General features: G+C 42.1%; 1 protein-coding gene across 1 annotated transcript in view; it reads left to right on the forward strand.

The window, feature by feature from the left end:
• Positions 1-12714, forward strand: part of HINT3 (histidine triad nucleotide binding protein 3) — a 276697-nt gene extending 263983 nt beyond the window's left edge. The window contains exon 5 of the mRNA XM_086926990.1: positions 7144-12714. Within this exon, the coding sequence (XP_086783116.1) occupies positions 7144-7191 (48 nt within the window). The 3' untranslated portion in view covers positions 7192-12714. The remainder of the gene's footprint in view (positions 1-7143) is intronic.
• The last annotated feature ends 7473 nt before the right edge of the window (positions 12715-20187 follow it).

The following is a 20187-nucleotide window of genomic DNA, read 5'->3' on the forward strand; positions in this document are numbered from 1 at the left end:
ATTATTATTACATTTATAAAGTGCTTACTACCCCGTACGAGGCATCTAAGCACTTTATGCTGGGCAGCACACTGCTCTGGTTCAGTGTTATTGGTTACTGTTTGTTATTTTTTGGGATTCGTCTTGTGCCCTCAAAGCAAACCATTCCATGCAGTCATTTCAGTTTTTTTATGGTGCGGTACTTAAAAGTTAAAATAAATATATATATATATATATATATATATATATATATATATTTTTTTTTTTTAATTTTGTAGTATACTATATTTTACAGATATAGTGTACTACAGTGTTTTTTTCAATTTTGAACATAATTAAAACTTTACGAAGCACTGTGGTAATATCTACAAATTACTGCACTAATTAATTGCCTTTTTTTAAAGTGCTGTTCTCTGTAAAGTGCTGTAAAAATATATAGATAATAAATATATCTACTTATAGGTAGAGAACAACAATAAAACCTACTACTTACCTATATTAAGGTTCTAACCCGCAACACAGTAAAAGTGTGCTGAAAACAACATGGCTGCCTTTTATGTTTTGTGAAGACCGCATTAGCTAATCGCATACTAACTTCTCATCTGCATGCACTGTTGTTTAACACTACTTCATTGTCTCCACCTAGTACCAAAGATCTGCATTTACCCCTTATAATCTATATTTTTGACACATTACATCTACATTCATTCACGCACTATCTCACTACGTCTGTTTCAAATAAACCCCTCCATTCTACAACCCTCCACTCTGTGCAAGTCCACTCTATGATACTACACAGTATTCTATGACTCTCGGCACCACTCCAGTGTATGACACTTCACTGTGCACTATACGCTATTCCACTGTATGCCACTGCACTCTACACCCTCCACTGTATCCTATTATGCTCTATGCCACTTACCAGTATATGGCTCTTCACTGTACGCTACTCCAGTCAATGCTACTCCACTCTATGCTATTGCACTGTATACCAAAACACTCTACCTCACTCCACTGTAAGTCACTCCTCTCCACTGAATGCTTCTACACTGTATGCTATTGCACTCTGCCCCACTCCACTGTCAGTTCACTCTTCGCCACTTTCCTGTATGCTATTAAACTGTACTCAACTCCACTCCACTCTAGAACACTCCCCTGTACGTTATTCCACCCTGTGCTCTCCCCTGTGCCTCACTCCGTTCCACTCAACAATAGGCTACTCTACTGGACACAACTAGACTCTGCCACTCAACCCTACTCTGTTCGGCTCTACTCTACCACACTCTACTCCACTGTACTCCGCACCATTCTACTGTAAGCCACTGTGGCTTACATCCCTCCACTGTACACTACTGCAGTCTACAGCACTCCACTGTATTTCAGTGTATGTCACTCAACCCTGCAACTCTTCACTGTACGATATTCCACTCTATGCTACTCCACTGTACGCTATTCAACTCTACACTAGTCCACGCCACTTTACAGTATGCTATTCCACTCTGCACCAATTCACTGTACGCTATTCCACTGTACCCTACCCCACTCCACTGTAGGCCACTACACTATACACCACTCCAGTCTGCTCTTCCAGTATGCACAACTCTACAGTACGCTACTCCATTCTACACTATTCCACTCTGTGGCACTCCACTCTACACCACTCCATTGTGTGGCACTCCACTCTATGCCACTGTACTCTACCCCACTCCACACAGTGCTACACCACTGTACTCCTACTGCACTGTATGCTATTTCACCTTACTCCACTTAACTCTGCACCAGTCCACTCTTCAGCACACCACTGTACGCTATTGCACTGTACAGTATTCCACTTTATGCACTCTACTGTACATCACTACATTCAACGCCAATCCTCTCTTTGGCATGCCACTACGCTATTCCACTGTACTCTACTCTAGGCTGCTACGCTATTGCCACTCCAGTTCATCCTGTTCCAGTGTATGCAACGCTACACCACTCCATTGTATGCTATTCCACTCTCTGGTACTCCACTCTACACCACTCCACTGTGTGGCATTCCACGATACGCTATTTCCCTGTATGCCACTTTACGCCACTACACACTATCCACTCCACTATGTTTTTAAGAATGTTTTTTTCTTTTCTTAAAGCGGATTTTTTTATATGCATTTAACTTGTATAGTGATGGTTTTTATTACCTAATAACAATAAACGGAAACACTCCACTATATACTATTCCACTTTTCACTACTAGACTCTACGCCACTCAACTCTACGCTACTCCACTCCACTGTACGCTACTTCACTATATGCCACTCCGCTCCGCTGTAGAGTATTCCATTCAGTGCCACTCCACCTTACAGTACTGCACTTTGCTGTACTCCATGCCACTCCACTGTACAACACTGTAATCTACTCTATGGCACACTACAACACTGTACAACATGCCAGTCCAATCCCCTGTACGACAAATCACTCCACTGTACACTTTACGCCACTGTATGCTGTGCCAGTCCACTCTACTCCATGCCACTCTACAGAATGCTATTCCACTCTACGGTATGCCACACCATACCATGCTACGCTATCCAACTGCACTCTACCTGACTGCATAACACTTTACCCCACTCTGGCACTATACAACCCTCCAGTTTACACTGCTCTGTTATACCACACTGTACTTCGGTCTATGTAACTCTATTATACAAGACTCTACTACATACTCTACTACATACTACACCACAAGGATCATCACTCAGTCCCACCCTCTTCAACGTTTACATGAGTCCACCCGCCTCCATCGCGCGTCAACACAACCTTAACATCATCTCTTACGCCGACGACACCTAGTTAATCCTTTCCCTCACCAAAGACCCTAACACCGCCAAAACCAATCTTCACGAAGGCATGAAAGAAGGAGCCGAATGGATGAAACATAGCCGCCTAAAACTCAACTCAGACAAAACGGAGGTGCTCATCCTAGGATCCTCCCCCTCTGCCTGGGACGACTCTTGGTGGCCTTCCGCTTTGGGCACAGCACCCACACCCACAGACCACGCACGCAACCTGGGCTTCATCCTAGACTCCTCCCTCTCTATGTCCAGACAAGTCAACGCAGTCTCATCCTCCTGCTTCAACGTACTTCGTATTCTCAAAAAGATCTTCCGCTGGATCCCCCTCGAAACAAGAAAGACTGTCACCCACGCACTGGTCACGAGTCGACTGGATTATGGTAACACACTATACGCCGGAATCACAGCAAAATTACAGAACAAACTCCAACGCATCCAAAACGCATCAGCGAGACTCATATTGGACATCCCTCGCCAAGATCACATCACCGGACACCTAAAAGACCTCCACTGGCTTCCCGTCAACAAGAGAATTACATTCCGTCTTCTCACCCACGCACACAAGGCCATCTACAAACTAGGACCCGAATGCCTCAGCACTCGACTGTCCTTCTACACACCCACCCGCCAACTTAGATCGTCCAATCAAGCCCTCGCCACAGTCCCGCGCATCCGAAGATCCACCATGGGTGGCAGATCCTTCTCCTTCCTGGCGGCCAGGACCTGGAACTCACTCCCCACTCACCTCCGCCTTACTCAAAACCACATCTCCTTCAGAAAAGAACTAAAAACCTGGCTATTCAACAAAAATTTAACCCCCCCCCCTTCCCCAAGCGCCTCGAGACCCTCTGGGTGAGTAGTGCGCTATATAAATCCCTGAACTTGAACTTGAACTGTGCCACTATACCATACTGTACTCCACTCTATGTCCCTACACTACACTGTACAACCTTCTATTTCACTCAACGCCCCTACACAACACAGTACAACACAGTTCTCCACTCTGGCGCTCACTAACACTCTACAGCATACACTCCAATGTACTGTACAACACGCCACTCCGGTTTGACAATTCAACTCTTCGCTATACGTGTCCACTGTAATGCACTCAACGTCACTATACTATACAACAGGCTACTGTGTTCTGACACTTTAGTTCACTATACACTACTCCCTCCATCTCATGCCACTCTTTAGCACTCCACTGTAAGCCACTCCACTGCACGCTAATCCACTCTACCCCACACAACTCTGCAATATTCCACTGTGGGCCACTCCACTGTATGCTATTCCACTGTTCGCCACTATACTGTGACAGTACACTTTACGATAATCTCCTCCACTCTTATACAACACTTTATTTAATGACACTTCACAACAGTAAACTCTGCCATTTCAAAAACATTTTTTTTAAACATTGAAATTAAATGAAAAAAGACAAATGTTAAACCTTTGTTATAGTTATGAAAACTTAATTTATTCTTTCTATAAAAAACGGATTTTAACTACACAAACATTACAGGTTCTACACTTCTAGTTGTACCTTTAATTTATAATGTATGCACCACCTTTACATTACTATAACTATTTATTCTTTATCTAAAAAACAAATTTAAACTGCACAAACATGTAAAATTCTAAATTTATACCTTTAATATGTAATTTACGCAACACCTTAAAATTATTATAACTCGTGCATCTCCATACACAATGCATTCAACTTGATAGCTACGCCATATTTATCTATAACTCACCATTCTACCATGCACTGTTCTCCCAAATGATGTGATGTCCTAAGTGTTATTGTAAATACTATTATTTTATATGGTATAAGTCATGTAATGTAAAAGGGTGTAAGCAGTGCGTGGAGAAGGCGCTATCTATAGTTTAGTAAGGGGAGGAGGCGCGCATTCAATATAGAGGAGTTCTTTTGTGGAGACTTAGATCCTGATTTATACTTTCCATTTCGAGTAAATGATTTGCTGTGACCTAGCAAAATGCCCAATTGTCAAAGAAATTCTCTTACTGTACTTATTTTGAATGTAGCCCTTTAAAAGGTACACTTTCTGTCTGATTGTTTAATAGCAACTTAAGAACTACATTAACAGAAACTGTACCTCATTTTCCCAGTGCTGCAGCTGTGAATAGCTAATGTTTCAGATTGAAATCCAGGAATGGCACTGAAGGCATCTTGCATTTTTTTTTTTGCAATGTACAAGAGTCTAGGTCTGAGCGTGGTAATTTTCAAATTATTCTTTTAGGCCTTCTGCTCTACCAGCTGCAGTCATTGCAAGTGGCTCCTCCTAATCGCTTTGGCATGCAAGCCGTACTTCCAGCTCCTGCTACACTAAACCCTAGTTTGACCCCTGCTTGTTGGCAGCTGAATCTAGTAAATGACCATTCCCAATTTTTACTGATCACTAGCAATGGGTAGAACTTGCGGTTTTATTCTGCAGTTGCATGAAAACTCTGCGAGATTCTCATGGAGTTCCGCAAACGAATAGAATTAGGCATGTTGTGCCGCTTGTACTGATTTTCAGCACCAGGAGCTCGAAATAAGAGTGCAAATGGCACATTTTCTACTTGAGCTGCCACTTTCTGACCATGTATGGTCATGTCCACCCACGTTGGAGAAATCTCGCCAAATGCTCTATTAGCGACCGAAAATTGTGATGGGGGACACCAAATCTCCACTGTCAAACTTACTAATGGAGAGTCACGCGGGAGAAAAAACTGCTGCATGGTGGCTGGCGGTATTTGGCCAAAACTCTGCATTATGCATGGCCAAAACTCCACCAGTGGAGTGGAATTTATTGCCCACCCCTTCTTATCACCCCTGTAAAAGCTCCACTATTTTACGGTCTATTGCCGGATGTTGAAAGAAATGACCATTTGCTAAACATACTTTATTCCAAACAGCGGTTCATGAGCTAAAATAACAAACTACAGTGAAATATAGACAGAAGAAAGTTAAACAAAAGAAAAACGAGCGCTGACTAAGTTTCACAATAACCATGTACCAAAATTATCTCAAAGGATAATATTTAATGTAGGTTCAGTTGAACAAAAAAAGAACAAAATATTAATGGCGCTTATGAAGTTACACAAACAATGATAAAAGTGTGAACACTGAGAAGTGTAAACTGAACAAACAGTGGCAGAGAAAAAAACATAAAACTACTAATATGAAAATACACAATGTAACAATTGTGACCTCTCTTACTTAGGCCACGTTTTAAGCTTTGAAGACGTTTCGACCCACGGGTACTTTAGGGGTCATCTTCTGGACAGAGACTTCAAATATAAGAGCATCCACTTTCTTTTCTACAAAAATGAAATATATACATGGGTTTGCAATTGATAATTTAAAACTATGCTCAGCACATAATATGTGACAATAAGGTCAGAAATGGTGATTGAAAAAAGAAAAGTAGGAGAACTGTAAAAGGAAACCAAAAACCAGAGAATTCCAAAGATAGTGAAATAAAAATAAGTCAGAAAACTGTGAATAGAAGGACAATATCACAAAATGAGGCTAGACAATCACCTCAATGGATCTCCACAATGAACACTAAGGAGGAACACCAAACCTTGTGTGTCGGACAAAAGTGCCAGACACACAAACTGTCAAGAAATAAAATACTCATATAAATGCACAGATTGCAAAAAACATTTGATGGGTTCTTGCCAATATTTAGGAATAAAAAGTTTGGAAAACCCACATACCTGTCGGTATGCCAAGGGTGGTCACAAGATGTTACCTAAACATAAGTCAATAAGGGTATGAGCCAGCTTGAGCTGTGGGATCCGAATAGGTATCCAGATAATGGTATTACCGACTGTCTTGTGGCAGAATCACAGTAGAGGTGAACAATTGTGTGAGCGCCATTAATATGTTGTTCTTTTTTTGTTTAATTGAACTTACATTAAATATTATCTTTTGAGACAATTTTGGTACATGGCTATTGTGAAACTTGGTTTGCACTGTTTTTTTTTTTCTTTTGTTAAACTTCTGTCTATATTTTACTGTAGTTTGTTATTTTAGCTCATGAACTGCTGTTAGTAATACAGTATATATTGCCCCAGGTTCCTGTTCTAGGGTTGCCCTTTTTGTTTGTAAATAATTTGCTAAACATAGCATGTACATTGTTAGCCTTGGCGTTAAGTGCAGTGTATCTAAATGTACTGCTTTCTTTACAGTACTTTCAGAAAAATTAAGTTAATTTTCTATATATTACTTCTTTCGGTGTTACAAAGGCGCCCTTTTGTGCGAAAACTACCTATTTCTTCAGCAGCAATGTAATTTTTGCTTTCTCTTTTGTCTCTGTAGGCTGAACAGCTAATTGAGAGACTGCAGGCAGAAGGGACAACTAGTTGAAATGAAAACATTCGAATCTATGTCAGTCAATTCATGTTTGTTCTCACCAATGTTATTTATAATGAGTGTACTTTTTACACATAGTCTGCTAGAATATTATTTGTCAGGAATCCAGCGATATGTTAAAAGCACTTATTATTTTATTACCTTTTGAATAAAAACGTTACAGATCACAATGTTTGGAGATGGAAAAGTAAATGGACACGCTGCACATGAATATGTATGTAATGCATTTCGAAAAGCATGAATTGAAAAATGAAACCTGAGTTTAGAACATAGAAGCAGTATTTGCGGAGTATATATTAATTTTTGTAGAAATTTCAATTTCAATGCAGTTCAAAAGGGTGAGAGGGAAATGATTCTTCTTTTCAAGACCCGCAATGTTTGCAAATGTTTTTCTGTTATGGCTTTTTAACTGATTGTGAAAAAGAGCAACTCTCGTTTACTCTGGGACAGGCCACATTTGTACTGCCAACAATGCTCACGATATAACACTAGGAACCGTTCTGCCCCCCCATTTGCTGCCATATTATTTATACATTTCACAGTGCATTTCTGCAACCTCCTTTAAAATTGCAGATTGTCCTATCCAATTGTGAAGTGTGTCCGGATTATATACAAGACAAGAAGGCAAGCATTAAGCAGTCTCTTTTCTTACTGTTTATTTCACGGCCATATAAAGAAATACAATTCCAATAATGATGTTTAGCCAAACAGGATATACTAGTTAGTACACCTGTTAAGTCCGGTATATTTTGGGCAGCCTCCTTGAACACCACTTCTGTTATTGATGTGCCCTCACAGTTCATAAATCTGTGTGCTAACTTGAGCATAATAAAAATGGAGATGCATCCAATAAGTAGCCATAATGTGTCCTACTGTCCGTACCCTGTGTTCATCTGAGAGGTGTATGCAAAGCATGAATAGATATTGTTTTGCCGAAACCATACTCCTCCTATTCAGCTTGCCTCTTGAATTGTTGAAACCGGCACTAAAAATAACCCAAAAATGTGTCAACCTCAGTTCCAGGGTGGCATAAGTACCATGTCTTTAGTAAAATCAGGACTCTCCTTCACAATTGGCTGGGAGAATCTACAATTTTATCACAAGGCAGGGGCTCATATTATGTGTGTTCTAAGCATATTAACTACTGGCATTGCCACATGTTCTATAGCTTCATAATAAAATGTCTTTAAGGTTGATACCCTTGACCAATCTGCAAACTTAAGGATAGCCTCCAACCTCCCTTCTGCCCACAAAGCTTTAGAAGCCATAGACTTACTATCTGAATGAGCCCCAAAACAAGTAGTGTGCACCAATGCCATTACCCCCTTAACCCATCTACTCAACATAGTAGATGGTACTGGAGCAGAGTCAACAAGGAGCTATGAACATTTGTGTAGCCGTAATCCGTTTATGTTTAGGGATATTTACATATTGGTTAAGACACCTCATCGCACACAGTTTTGGATGTGAAGGGAAATGTGGAAACCCCACATAAGTATATGCATTCTTTGTACGCCACCTAATGTTGAAGTGCAATCCCTAAGGAGAAAAAAGTTATGTCAGAAATATCCAAAGCACAGACATCACAGAGAACAACTTAACGGATAGAGCATTATTATCACCTGAAACATATTTAGCAACAAATTAACACCCCACAGTTGACTATCTCGGTTTAAGAGTTCTCGTATATCTTACACCCTTCATACATTTACATACTAAAGGATGTTCCCCCACTGGTTTACCAACCCCCTTTTCATGTCCTGCGAATGAAGCTGACCGTTAGCCATTCATGGTTCTGTAAGATGTTTGTGCCACTGCTAATGATGCCAGGAAATTCAAAACCCCAGCAACATCTGCTTAAATTGGATCTCTACTCCATTCCACATGCAAGCTACTTCCATCCTCCCATGCTGATTTATATGCCTGGAGTGTAACTTTGACCCAAGATGCCAAGATGTATCCTGAAGCTTTCTCTGAGAGCCCGACACATGCCCTGGAATATTACAAGACAGCAGCCCTACTTGCCCCCCTGATAAGAGACTCATTCTCTGCCCCCCTCTCAAAATATGTGGGCCAACCAGGAGCAGAATTAGGCAATCCACTGATAATTTCAACAGAGCTGGTAACCAAGGGTGACTCTTGCACAGTGATGTAACTACTATCACCTTTGCCAACTACCTATCGATCGTGGACAGATATCTATAAATCCTTGTAAATGTAGAAAAAGCACACGTTTGTGTATATGTTTGTGAATATATAATAGTAATATTAAGACCTTTATAAAGCGCACAGCTACCCAAAATGAGGTGTCCCTGCGCTTATGCAGCCCGTACCCAAGGTAGAGGAGAGCGCATATCTAGTCTTTACGACTGAAAAGCCAGGTCTTCAAGGCCTTTCTGAATTCCTGTTCGGACTGCATCATGCGTAGGTGGGATGGAAGGTATTCCAACATTTGGTGGTCCCCACCTCGAATGTCCTGCCCCCATTCTTGCCTTCGCAAAACGCGGGGTGAAGCGGTAACGTTTGTGGTTAGACCTTAAGTGTCTGCCCTGTGGATGTGGGCGAAGTCTCTGTTAGGAACATAAGGTCCCAAATATAGTCTACTAGGGATTGATGTATGTCCAGGGCATGTTTAGGCAGTGATCTGCAGTTAATAAGAAAGGCTTCTTTCTCCACGGGCCTAAGGTGCTTTGGACGGCTTAGGCACAGACCCTTAAGTCGCACATAGTTGTGTCTGATGTTAGGGATAAACTTACAGTAGGGACACAGGTAAGTCTCCGCCGAATCCCCAAGTGAAAAGAGTCTGGTTCTGGAAGGTTTGAGGGAAAGGAGCTTCAATCTACTCCAACTGTGTACTTAATCCCTGGAAATTTGGGCAGCATAACTAGCCCTGGCCCAGGCCCTGGCCGCTGTCTGGGCGCAGACGGGCTTGCCTTTGGTGCACCACCAGCGCGCCCGCTGCGCGTCGGCACCATCTGGTCCTGAAGTAGTCGGGAACAGTTATTACAGGTGAGACACAAGAGCGTTGCACTGTCAAAATGGCGCCCAAATTGGCACACTGGAAGTGCTGGGGGCCGGTAGTTCCTGCCTCTAGCACGGGTACCTCCCTCCACTCAATCAGCAGGGAATCTGCTGCGGTGGACCGGGGACTTGTCTGGCGAAAAGAAAGTGCAGAAAGTGTCTTGGTAAGTATTGAGTCACTGCCGGATAGGATAATAAAATTTAAAATAAACTAAGAACCATTTAATACATGGTAAAACCAATTGATAAAAAACGCTGATCAGGGTGAGGAGGGTTAAAAACAAACAATGCAGAAGCAGGTCAAGGAAACAAGGTGCAGCCTCTACGAGAGAGAGAGACAACTTTTTAAATATTATTTAGAACTCCAAACCACTCGAACGTTTAATCGTTTAAAAATGTTATTTCAGAATCAAAAGCACATTCATTTTTCCCATATTCCATGCACCATGCAAAATAGAAACTCAGAAAACTCGCTCTGCCAGAGCTTGAACTCCTAGCTTCCCAGGCTTTAGGAAAGCCCACAAATTATCCGATATGTTTTGGCAACAATATACTTCACTTGAACCAGCCGTCAAGATTGCTTCCTTTCCTATGCGTCCCGCTCGCATCACTGTATATAAAAGCTCTTCTTCGCACCCTCAAACAGCTGAAAATGACAGGGCAAACACTTCACCCTCCGTAAATGAAAATGACAGGGCAAACACTGTGCTACTAATAAATGGAAACCGAGTCAGTAAGTGATGCTTAACAAATGTAGCTGACAGCAAAGCAAGACCTCTTCCCCCCTGCCCCTCTCCCTGGACACCCGTTTCCACAGTAACAATGTAACCAATCTTTACCATTAACAACTCCTTATGAAAGGAGACTAACCCCACGCCGCAGCAACCGCATCCGACACAGAAAATCAAACCACCTCCTTTCAAATGTCTGTCAAATGCTTTGGGGTGAGATGCGAGTCTCCCCCTAAACCCATATATACTGCTATCTAGGATGGTAATTCGGCTGTTAATATGTTTCAGTCAAGGGATGATAATGATCATCTATCCTTTAAGTCATTCTTTGTAAAGTTGACAACATTATGCTTGGTGCTCTTTAATGGGGTGTCGAATGCCAGGGCTTTCGACATTTTCGAGATAATTTTTCCCTTGAAGGGGTGCACTTCAACATTACAAGGCGTACGAAGAACTATTCAACTTATATGTATTTTCCACATTTCCCATTGCATCCAAAGCTGTGTGTGGTAAAGTGTCTTAAGGAACATCCGAATGCCACTATAGAAATGGAGACTGTGGCCCCACAAATGTTCATAGTTCTGTGTAGACTCTTTGCTGCAGTAACATCCACTAAGTTGAGTAGATGGGTTAAGGAGGTAATGGCATTGGTAGACACTAATTTTGGGGGCCTATTCAACAAGTGGGCTATGGCTACTAAACTCTTTGGGCAGGAGCTAGGTTGGAGGGTATCCTTAAGTCTGCAGATTGGTCAAGGATCCACTTGTAAGACCTCTTACTATAAACATATGGCAGTGACAGTAGTTATTATGCTTTGAATATGCATAATGTGAATTGCTGTCTTGTAACTTCTTGTAGCAAAATTGCAGATTCTCCTAGCCAGTTGCGAAGGAGAGTCCTCATTTTATTCGGGACAGCAAAGCGAGTATTATCCCACTATCATAAATATGCCACCCTGCATCTGTGTTTTTCACAGTTTGGTTGTTTTTAGTGTATGTCTCAGTTAATCAAGTGGCAAGCTAAACAGGAGGAGTCAGAGTTCGCAAGGGTGACACCGGTTCAGACTTTGGATGGACATCTCAGTTGGACACTGGACAGGGACAGAAGGACATATTATTGCTACTTCTAGGATTTTTTTCAATTTAAGTTTACACTCAAATTTTGAGTTGTAAGGTCTCATCAAGAAAAGGAGATGTGGATTTAACTGGTGTTCTAATTGGGATGGCCTGCATAGTTTAAGTCCGTGTTTGGGGACTCCAGAGTTGGGTTATGTTCCGCATAAATGCCATGGTCAGAATGAATCTCACTACTGTATCTTCTCAAGGCTATCACTCTTGTTCAGGGAAAGGAATATTTTATGTAACTTGTAACATTGTGTATCTCAAGTGCGTTGCTGCTGCATGGATGGAAATCGTTTGCTTTTCAATACAGTTTTTAAAATTTACCCTACTCATAGTGGCTCATCTGGTTAGGTAAAGTCCGGTGAACTCTGATACACTTCTTTTTGTGATCTCTTTTTTCCTTTCTAATGAATTGTACGGTTCTGCAGGGGCCATGCAATGTTGATTGAAGAAACATTTATTGTGTGTCTTTATTGTGCCCTGTAAGTGCTACATTTCAGCCTGAATCATTAAGACATCTTTCTACACGTGAGTGCATAACTGTATGTGGAAGGAATGGGTTAGTTTCCTAGACTGTCTGTTTCAAAGATTTGAATCCTATTTGTTATGTAAATAATTACATCAATAAAGTAAATGATTTCATTTGTAAGCGTGTACTTTTTAAGAAATGTAGTTTTCCTTATTGCGTTAATTTTTCATTGTCTTTGAATATTTACTTGCAACTTGGAGGACCTAGAATTATCAGTATTGGTGGTCTGTTTTATTCCATACCTTTGCAGATTCTTGAGTTGCGGTACTTCCACGACTTACCAAATTTCAGTCTTCTTTCTTTATTAAGGTGTACAACACAAAGCATACCACTTACCTGGACAGTCCCAGTACTTCTGGTCCTTCAAGCACATTTCCTAACTCAAGCATACGTTTTGTGATCCCATGCTGCTTAGTATAATCCACCAGTGGTTCCTACGTTCAGGCTGTATGGTAGGAGACTCTCTTTGTGTGGCTATGATACCGCCAGTCCCCTCTCTTCTTCATAGCACAAGGCCCCATACATTAATCACTGAATAGAATAAACTGGTGGATGTGTTGCTTGAAGGTCAAGTTGAACTAATCATAGAAGGGTGGGTGTCAAGGGGAAGAGAACTGTATATTAATACTGCAAATGGTTATGAGGAAGTGTGGGGAACTGGCCAATGCAAGATTTAAAATGCCCCCTTCTTTCTTGCTGGCCCTGCCTTTATGAGAGTGCATGCTCCCATTCAAATGTGTATATAAGAGATCGCCACATGTGTTTTTTTCATAAGGTGAAGACTAATGGTGACCAGAGTTAGTGGTGGCTTTCTGTTAAAAAGTATTCAGAAAAAAATCCAAAGTAAGATAAATTGAAATAAGTAATTAAATATTTAGGAAATCTTTCTGTTTGTGAAATTAGATCATTGAAAGTGTTACCAATAAAAATGAATAGTCTTCTGTATTTGAGCAAACACTTGTAAAGCTAGTAGGTATTGCCAACACGGAGCTTAAGATGGGCAGGGAGAGAGAAACACGGAGCGCGGAGAGACATTTGAGGGGAGCATATGTGGGAGAGGGGGAGAAAGCTGGGAGACATGCACTCATGGAGTGCTTAGCCCAAAGAAGTTCCCTAAAAGTGAGCAGTGTAAACCGGATTGCTGTCGTGGGTGCGGCTCCCTGGGAATTCTACTGCACTTGATATGGGAGTGTCCAGGACTGACCTATCTATCTCTAGTTCTGGATCAAGTGATACCCACCTTCATACCCAATAACCTAGGTTCCAGGTATACGTGATCTTGGGGCTTCTCAGTCCCTTACTTTCCCTCTAAAATCGCGTAGGGGATGACAGTCCTGGCCCTAGGGGCACAATACAGAATATTTTGACACATTGGGTTACTGACCGGATACATACTTATCAAGGGTAGCTCCACCGCCTCTAGTAAATATTAAAAATGAAGAGGAGGACCCTCACACTTTCAGCACAGAGCTCTTCCTATGTTGAACTCTGGCACCCTTTTATTACTCTATTTACATATGAATACAGAGAACATGCCTGCCCTAAATATCTTCGTCAGATAGACAATCAGACTACTTGTCCCTCAGAGAGTACCAACTAGGAAGCAATAAACATTTTGCATGATTACATCACCCATAGCACTCAATATCATCTGGTTCCGATGGGGAGGTGGGAGTTACGGGATTCATTATTTGTTTACTTAGTATTGCATAATGGAGCTATTTCTGCTCATGACAATGCTTTTTTACATCGCTATGACAAATGGAAATTAATTTAAAAAAAGATGTAAATCATAAATGTGAGCAGTGGAATGATAGAAGCCAGCAACGATGAGTGATGGTAAATAGGCTATGCTCCAATTGAGGGACAAACACAAGATTGACAAGTAGGGACAAGAGTCACGGCCCCAGTGAGGAGGACTTCTCAGCGCACTTTTCAGAAAAGCCTAAGATTATTGAATGGGACCTCAACCTGCTGCTTCTAACTTGCGGTCTATGAGCACCCTTGCTTCAGCAGTACCTACTTTTTAGAACAACAACGGTCCCATGCATACAAGTATATGCGAAACAATAAATATAGACAGAATCAAATCTATATTTGGAGCGACATATCCAGCCGTACAGAGGTATTCAAATTTACTCAATGAAAAGTTAATTCATACAGAAGGAATACCTTCAACAATTCACCAGTGTGGGGCACCGCCTGTACCCAGACACTATGAGATCAAATACAGAAGGTTGATCAAAAACAAGGAAAGGGCTTTTTAAGGCAAAAGTAACGTTTTCTGTTTAAAATTCAAGTGTACAGAAATATCAAGAAAGCACCATTACATATACATCACATATAAATCAAGTTTTGTATAAGGTGCAAGACAGGTCGACGGCGTTTCGCTCCCACTACTTAATCATGGGGACCATCATCAGGACATTTATTAAATGCCTTAACGTTATTAAGCCTCTAAATGCCGGGGCAATAATGCCAATCGAGGTCGGGTCAGTTGGTAGTACGGTCTGTGTGCCAGGACACAGACCGTACTACCGACTGACCCGGTAGAATCCTGGCACCGCCCGATTACGCTATTGTAACGCGGTTTAACTCATCATGCCCGATTCTGGGCTTTTCTGCCTTCACTAGGCCACCAACCCCTTGCCTGCATCGATTGACATTATTGTCCGGCATTTAGAGGCTTAATAACGTTAAGGCATTTAATTAATGTAATGGTGCTTTCTTGATATTTCTGTACACTTGAATTTTAAACAGAAAACGTTACTTTTGCCTTAAAAAGCCCTTTCCTTGTTTTTGATCAACCTTCTGTATTTGATCTCATAGTGTCTGGGTACAGGCTTGTGCCCCACACTGGTGAATTGTTGAAGGTATTCCTTCTGTATGAATTAACTTTTCATTGAGTACATTTGAAGACCTCTGTCCGACTGGATATGTCGCTCCAAATATAGATTTGATTCTGTCTATATTTATTGTTTCGCATATACTTGTATGCATGGGACCGTTGTTGTTCTAAAAAGTATGCTCCCCGAGGTCCTATGCTGACTGAATTGGGGTCCCTTGTTGTTCCTAACTCAGCAGTACCTACGGCAGTGTGCGCTCCTTTCTACCCCACAGTGTACACTCCCAAACACAATGCCTCTTGGAATTCCTTCCTGCTCCCGGATGGGGAGGAGCTGTTACATACTTTAGCGTCACTTAAACCCTCCATCCATCTCGGTGATCCACTTCCTGCTAAGCTTCTCAAAGATCTCAACTCAGCCATTTTCCCTCTCTGGACCCAGATCATTCAACAGGGGAGGATTCCTGACTGCCTTAAGATGGGGCAAGTTACACCCATCCCCAAGAAGCCTAATGCCAACTTACCGGATCCCAACAATTTGCGTCTGATCACCAGCATCAGGTCTTTAGCTAAATTGCTCGAGAAATGCGTTCACACACAGCTTTGCAACCACATAAAGAAATTCCAGCTCCTTGGCCTCCACTAGTCAGGCTTTAGAGGGGGCACAGTACAGAAACCGCTCTAACTCGCATTGTTGATGACGCCTCGAGATCTATTGACCAAGATGTTCCTTGTATTCTGATCCTTCTTGACTTGTCCTCTGCATTTGACACTATCAAACAACTGGATTGCTGTTCTTCAACATAGGATAGGGTTATCTGGCCCTGTCTTTAATTGGTTCTCCTCTTTCCTACATAACCGTACACAAAGAATAAAATCAACCAATCACTTGTTGCTATTCCCCCGGTCAGTCAGTCAATCACTTTTATTCGATTTTTGAAAATCATAAAAAGACACAGGATACAGTTCATGAAATACACAAAGTATAAAAAGACAATATCAAAGTATCTACATAATATATTTACATAAAGAATCATAAATCATATCATCAAGGGGAATATTTTTAAAATAGCATGTGCATAAGCAATATATACATTCCAAATGGTTAAAAAAGACTATTAAAACATTTTAAAACATCATGATATCTGTTATAATTACACTTAAGATATTTTGTTTATAATTAATCCATTGTTACCTTTACTGCGCATTTTGTTAATACGTACACCTGCTACTAAAAAATTAGCAACATGAAAAGTGATTTGTGAATTGTGCAAAAGTTGCAGAAATAGGAGCGCTGGCCTAACCTGTAAAAAGCCAGCCTCTCTAAGGATGGGAACAAGATATTTTCTTCTGATTTTAGCGTAGTGATCACAAAACATAATAAAATGTAATGTATCCTGAGATGAAAAATGATCAGTCGCATGGCTTATTGTTATCCGGAGTATCCCATCTGTAATATGTGCCCAACAGAAAATGTATTAAATTCAAACGAAATCTAATTAAAAGAAAGCGGTGAAATGGTTTGTTAACAAATACCAGGTATGGTTCTGGACCTGGGACGGTTTTAAGAGCAAAATTGCTTCTCACCATTGTTTTTTTTAATTCTATTTCCTCCCGCTCTACTGTAAAAAGATTTATCAGTGATGTCTTTATCGTTTTGACATCCTCCTTTTGGATGCCCTCAGGGGAGTTAAAAAGATCAATACGACCCACCTTGGTTAACATTGTTTTTACGTACGTCAACCATGGGATCTTTAAGGCTACATCCATACTTAAGCAATCTTCGAGGATTTTATGATTTAATGAAATTTCATCGTTTAGCCAAGTTTTTAGCCAAGAAATGACAGGGGCGGATTTTATAATGTCTGAGACATACCCAACACCCAGCTCTGAATGGATAGTAAAGGTAGGGGTAGACTGGGGGACAGTGAGTAAAGATCTGAGAAACCGGTTTTCTGCCCTCTGAGTGAGGACTGGATCTGTGTATCCCCAAATCGAGGCCCCGTAGATGGCAATTGCCATGCTTTTAGCGTTATACACTTTAAGGATAGCGTTCGTCGGTCGTGACCCAATTTCTTGGCGAAATTCAAGAGGGCTCCAGCAGATCTACTCACTGCATTCGATTTGGCCTTATGTTGAGCACCCCAGGTACCTTTATCATCAAATAGAACACCCAAATAAATAAAAGAAGGGACCCTATGTACCTCCTTTCCGGTCACTATTGGAGTACCTCAAGGTTCTGCACTCTCGCCCACGTTCTTCAATCTCTTCAAGGAATCTCTAACTGTTATTCTGAACTGCGCTAGCATTCAATACCATATGACGCAGATGACATTAAACTTTATTTGAAGATTTTATCTCCAGATAACATAAAAACTCCTAATGGTGTGCTTAAAAAAACTCAACAGTGGCTAACACTTAATAATCTGTTACTAAACACACTCAAAACAGAATTTCTCCTGATTACCCCTATAACCACTTGCCACCTATGCAAAAACTTTCAACACCCAACTGCACCCCTCATATTTTTGACTCTGCTAGTTCTTTAGGCGTCACCCTGGACAAATACCTAAATAGGCAAGCGCACATCAGTGCCACTATTTGGAGTGCCAATCATCAGCTCAACACTCTTAGGAAAATCAAGCCTTTCTTACCTCCTGAGGACATCCAGTCAGCAGTCCAATCCCTAGTTATCTTGCGATTGGAATATGGTTTGGTCACTCTAGCTGGGCTTCCTAAGTCTAGGTTATCTCCTCTAAGAGCTACTCTGAATGCCTCTGCCAGACTCGTCACGGGCCCCAGAAAGCATGATCATATCACACCTGACTTAATTCAAATTAACTGGTTTTCCATTAAAGCAAAGATCCGCTTCAAGATAGCCTGTCTGACGCATAAAGCTATTCACTACAACATCCCCTTTTACCTGGCAAAAAAGTAAGCTCTCCGGCTCTAATCAGAACTTAAGAAGCTCTAATGCTCTACTACTGAAACCTCCTAAATTCAACAAAAAAAATCTTACAACTGTGCTTCTCCGGGCTTGCTCCAAGAATTTGGAATGCCCTTCTGCCGAAGATCATATCCAACCCCTCGACTACTTCATTTAAAAAACATGTCAAATGGCTACTCCTGAGTGAACTTAATCAGCAATAGCCCTGATGACATTTGCAAGTCTCCAGCTTGACAATCGTTTTTCATTGTGTTTCAAAATGTATTTTGTTGTCCTTTTGACATACTGCTTCGCTAGAACTACACTGTGCCTACTAGTAGTGCTGTTACCTGTTGATCACTTGTTATTTTGTTTTCCCCTTGCACCGCCATATGCTTTTTATGTTTCAGGTACTTCTTATGTTTCCTTATTGTACTGTACTCGTGCTGTTACGTCATACCAACGTTCATTACTTTGTATAGCGCTCTGATACCAGTTTGGGTCTTGTTCATGCTCTATAAAACTTTTCAAATAAATAAGGGTAACCTATTAAATAAGAAGCAAGAAAATGAGTGATGAAAGCGAACCAAAGGCTAAAAATTACCAGGTTGTAACACTCTAAAAGTTCTTGTAAACCTCGATAGGTCTTTTGCAACCAAGCAGCTCACAGTGTGTGGGGCTACTTGTCAATCAGCTTATCACACCCTTTCCTATATTGTCACAGTAAGCCTCACTAACCCTGCGCCCTGTGAAAGGTTAGTAAAGGGAGGGGTAAAAAAAAGCAAGAGTCTGATGTGCAGTAGGAAGCGGACATCCCAAGCCTCCAGTGCATCAGCCTGGATATTTCATCACAGGGCCACATGATTTACACACTATCTTTTAGTTTGCCCCTCTACAGTGGTGTGGTGCCAGTTCTCCCAAGCCGCCTCAGCAGAGCTGCTGTGTCAATGGGGGGGGCTGAAACCCAGTTCAGGTAAAGGATCTATGGAGCATAAGCTCCTGGGGTGGAGGAGAAGCTGAAGCTGTAGGTGAGGGTAAGTTAAAAAAAAAACCTCAAATATTGATGTGGAATAGAACACTTCTGCGTGTATGTGTGTGACCACGTTTGAGCATGTGAGTACGTTGGTGTGTCTTCTCTGTCCATATATTTGTTTGTCTTCTCCCGGCATGTCTGTCTGTGTATATGTATGTAAGATTGACTGCAGGCTGGGGGGGCGTGGCTAGCAGCATGGCCGGCTGAGACGTGTCCAGCCGGAGCTCCGGCCGAGCTGCCCACTGATCCGTCATTTATACCCCACTCTGGAAGACTTACTTCACAGCAGGTGAAGCCTAGGAACACGCTTCATCGGGGGCATCCTTTCTGGCGTTGAACACAGCGTGGATCGCCTGCAAATCCGCCGACACCGGCACCGGATCGGGTGCACTCGCTCCAATCAAGATGGCGCCGCCGGCATAGGAGGCGACAGCGGACAAGTGAACTAGCCCACGGAGTTCCAACCAGGTGCGGAGCAAGACCCGGCGGCAGCGCGGACAGACTGGATCCCGACCGGCGCCCCGGGGCGGACGAGTGTAGCCAGCCCAACGCGAGGAATCCTGAGTCAGGCCCCGGCACCCTTTACCAAGATGGCGGCCCCCTGCTGCAGGAGCTGGTGAGCGGCGGCGGGGATTAAGGCGACCTTGCCCGCAAACGGGGGCGTTGTGCGGCGACGTGGCACAGGAGCGGGAGGAATACGGGGCTGTCTTCCCCCCCTTCCCCCCCCACCCCCCCCCCCCCCAGGCGACAGGGACCAAGATCATCGGGAGCGGCAGAGATCCCC

Source organism: Lissotriton vulgaris, chromosome 6 (assembly GCF_964263255.1).
Source record: "Lissotriton vulgaris chromosome 6, aLisVul1.2, whole genome shotgun sequence".
In the NCBI taxonomy this organism is placed as follows: domain Eukaryota; kingdom Metazoa; phylum Chordata; class Amphibia; order Caudata; family Salamandridae; genus Lissotriton; species Lissotriton vulgaris.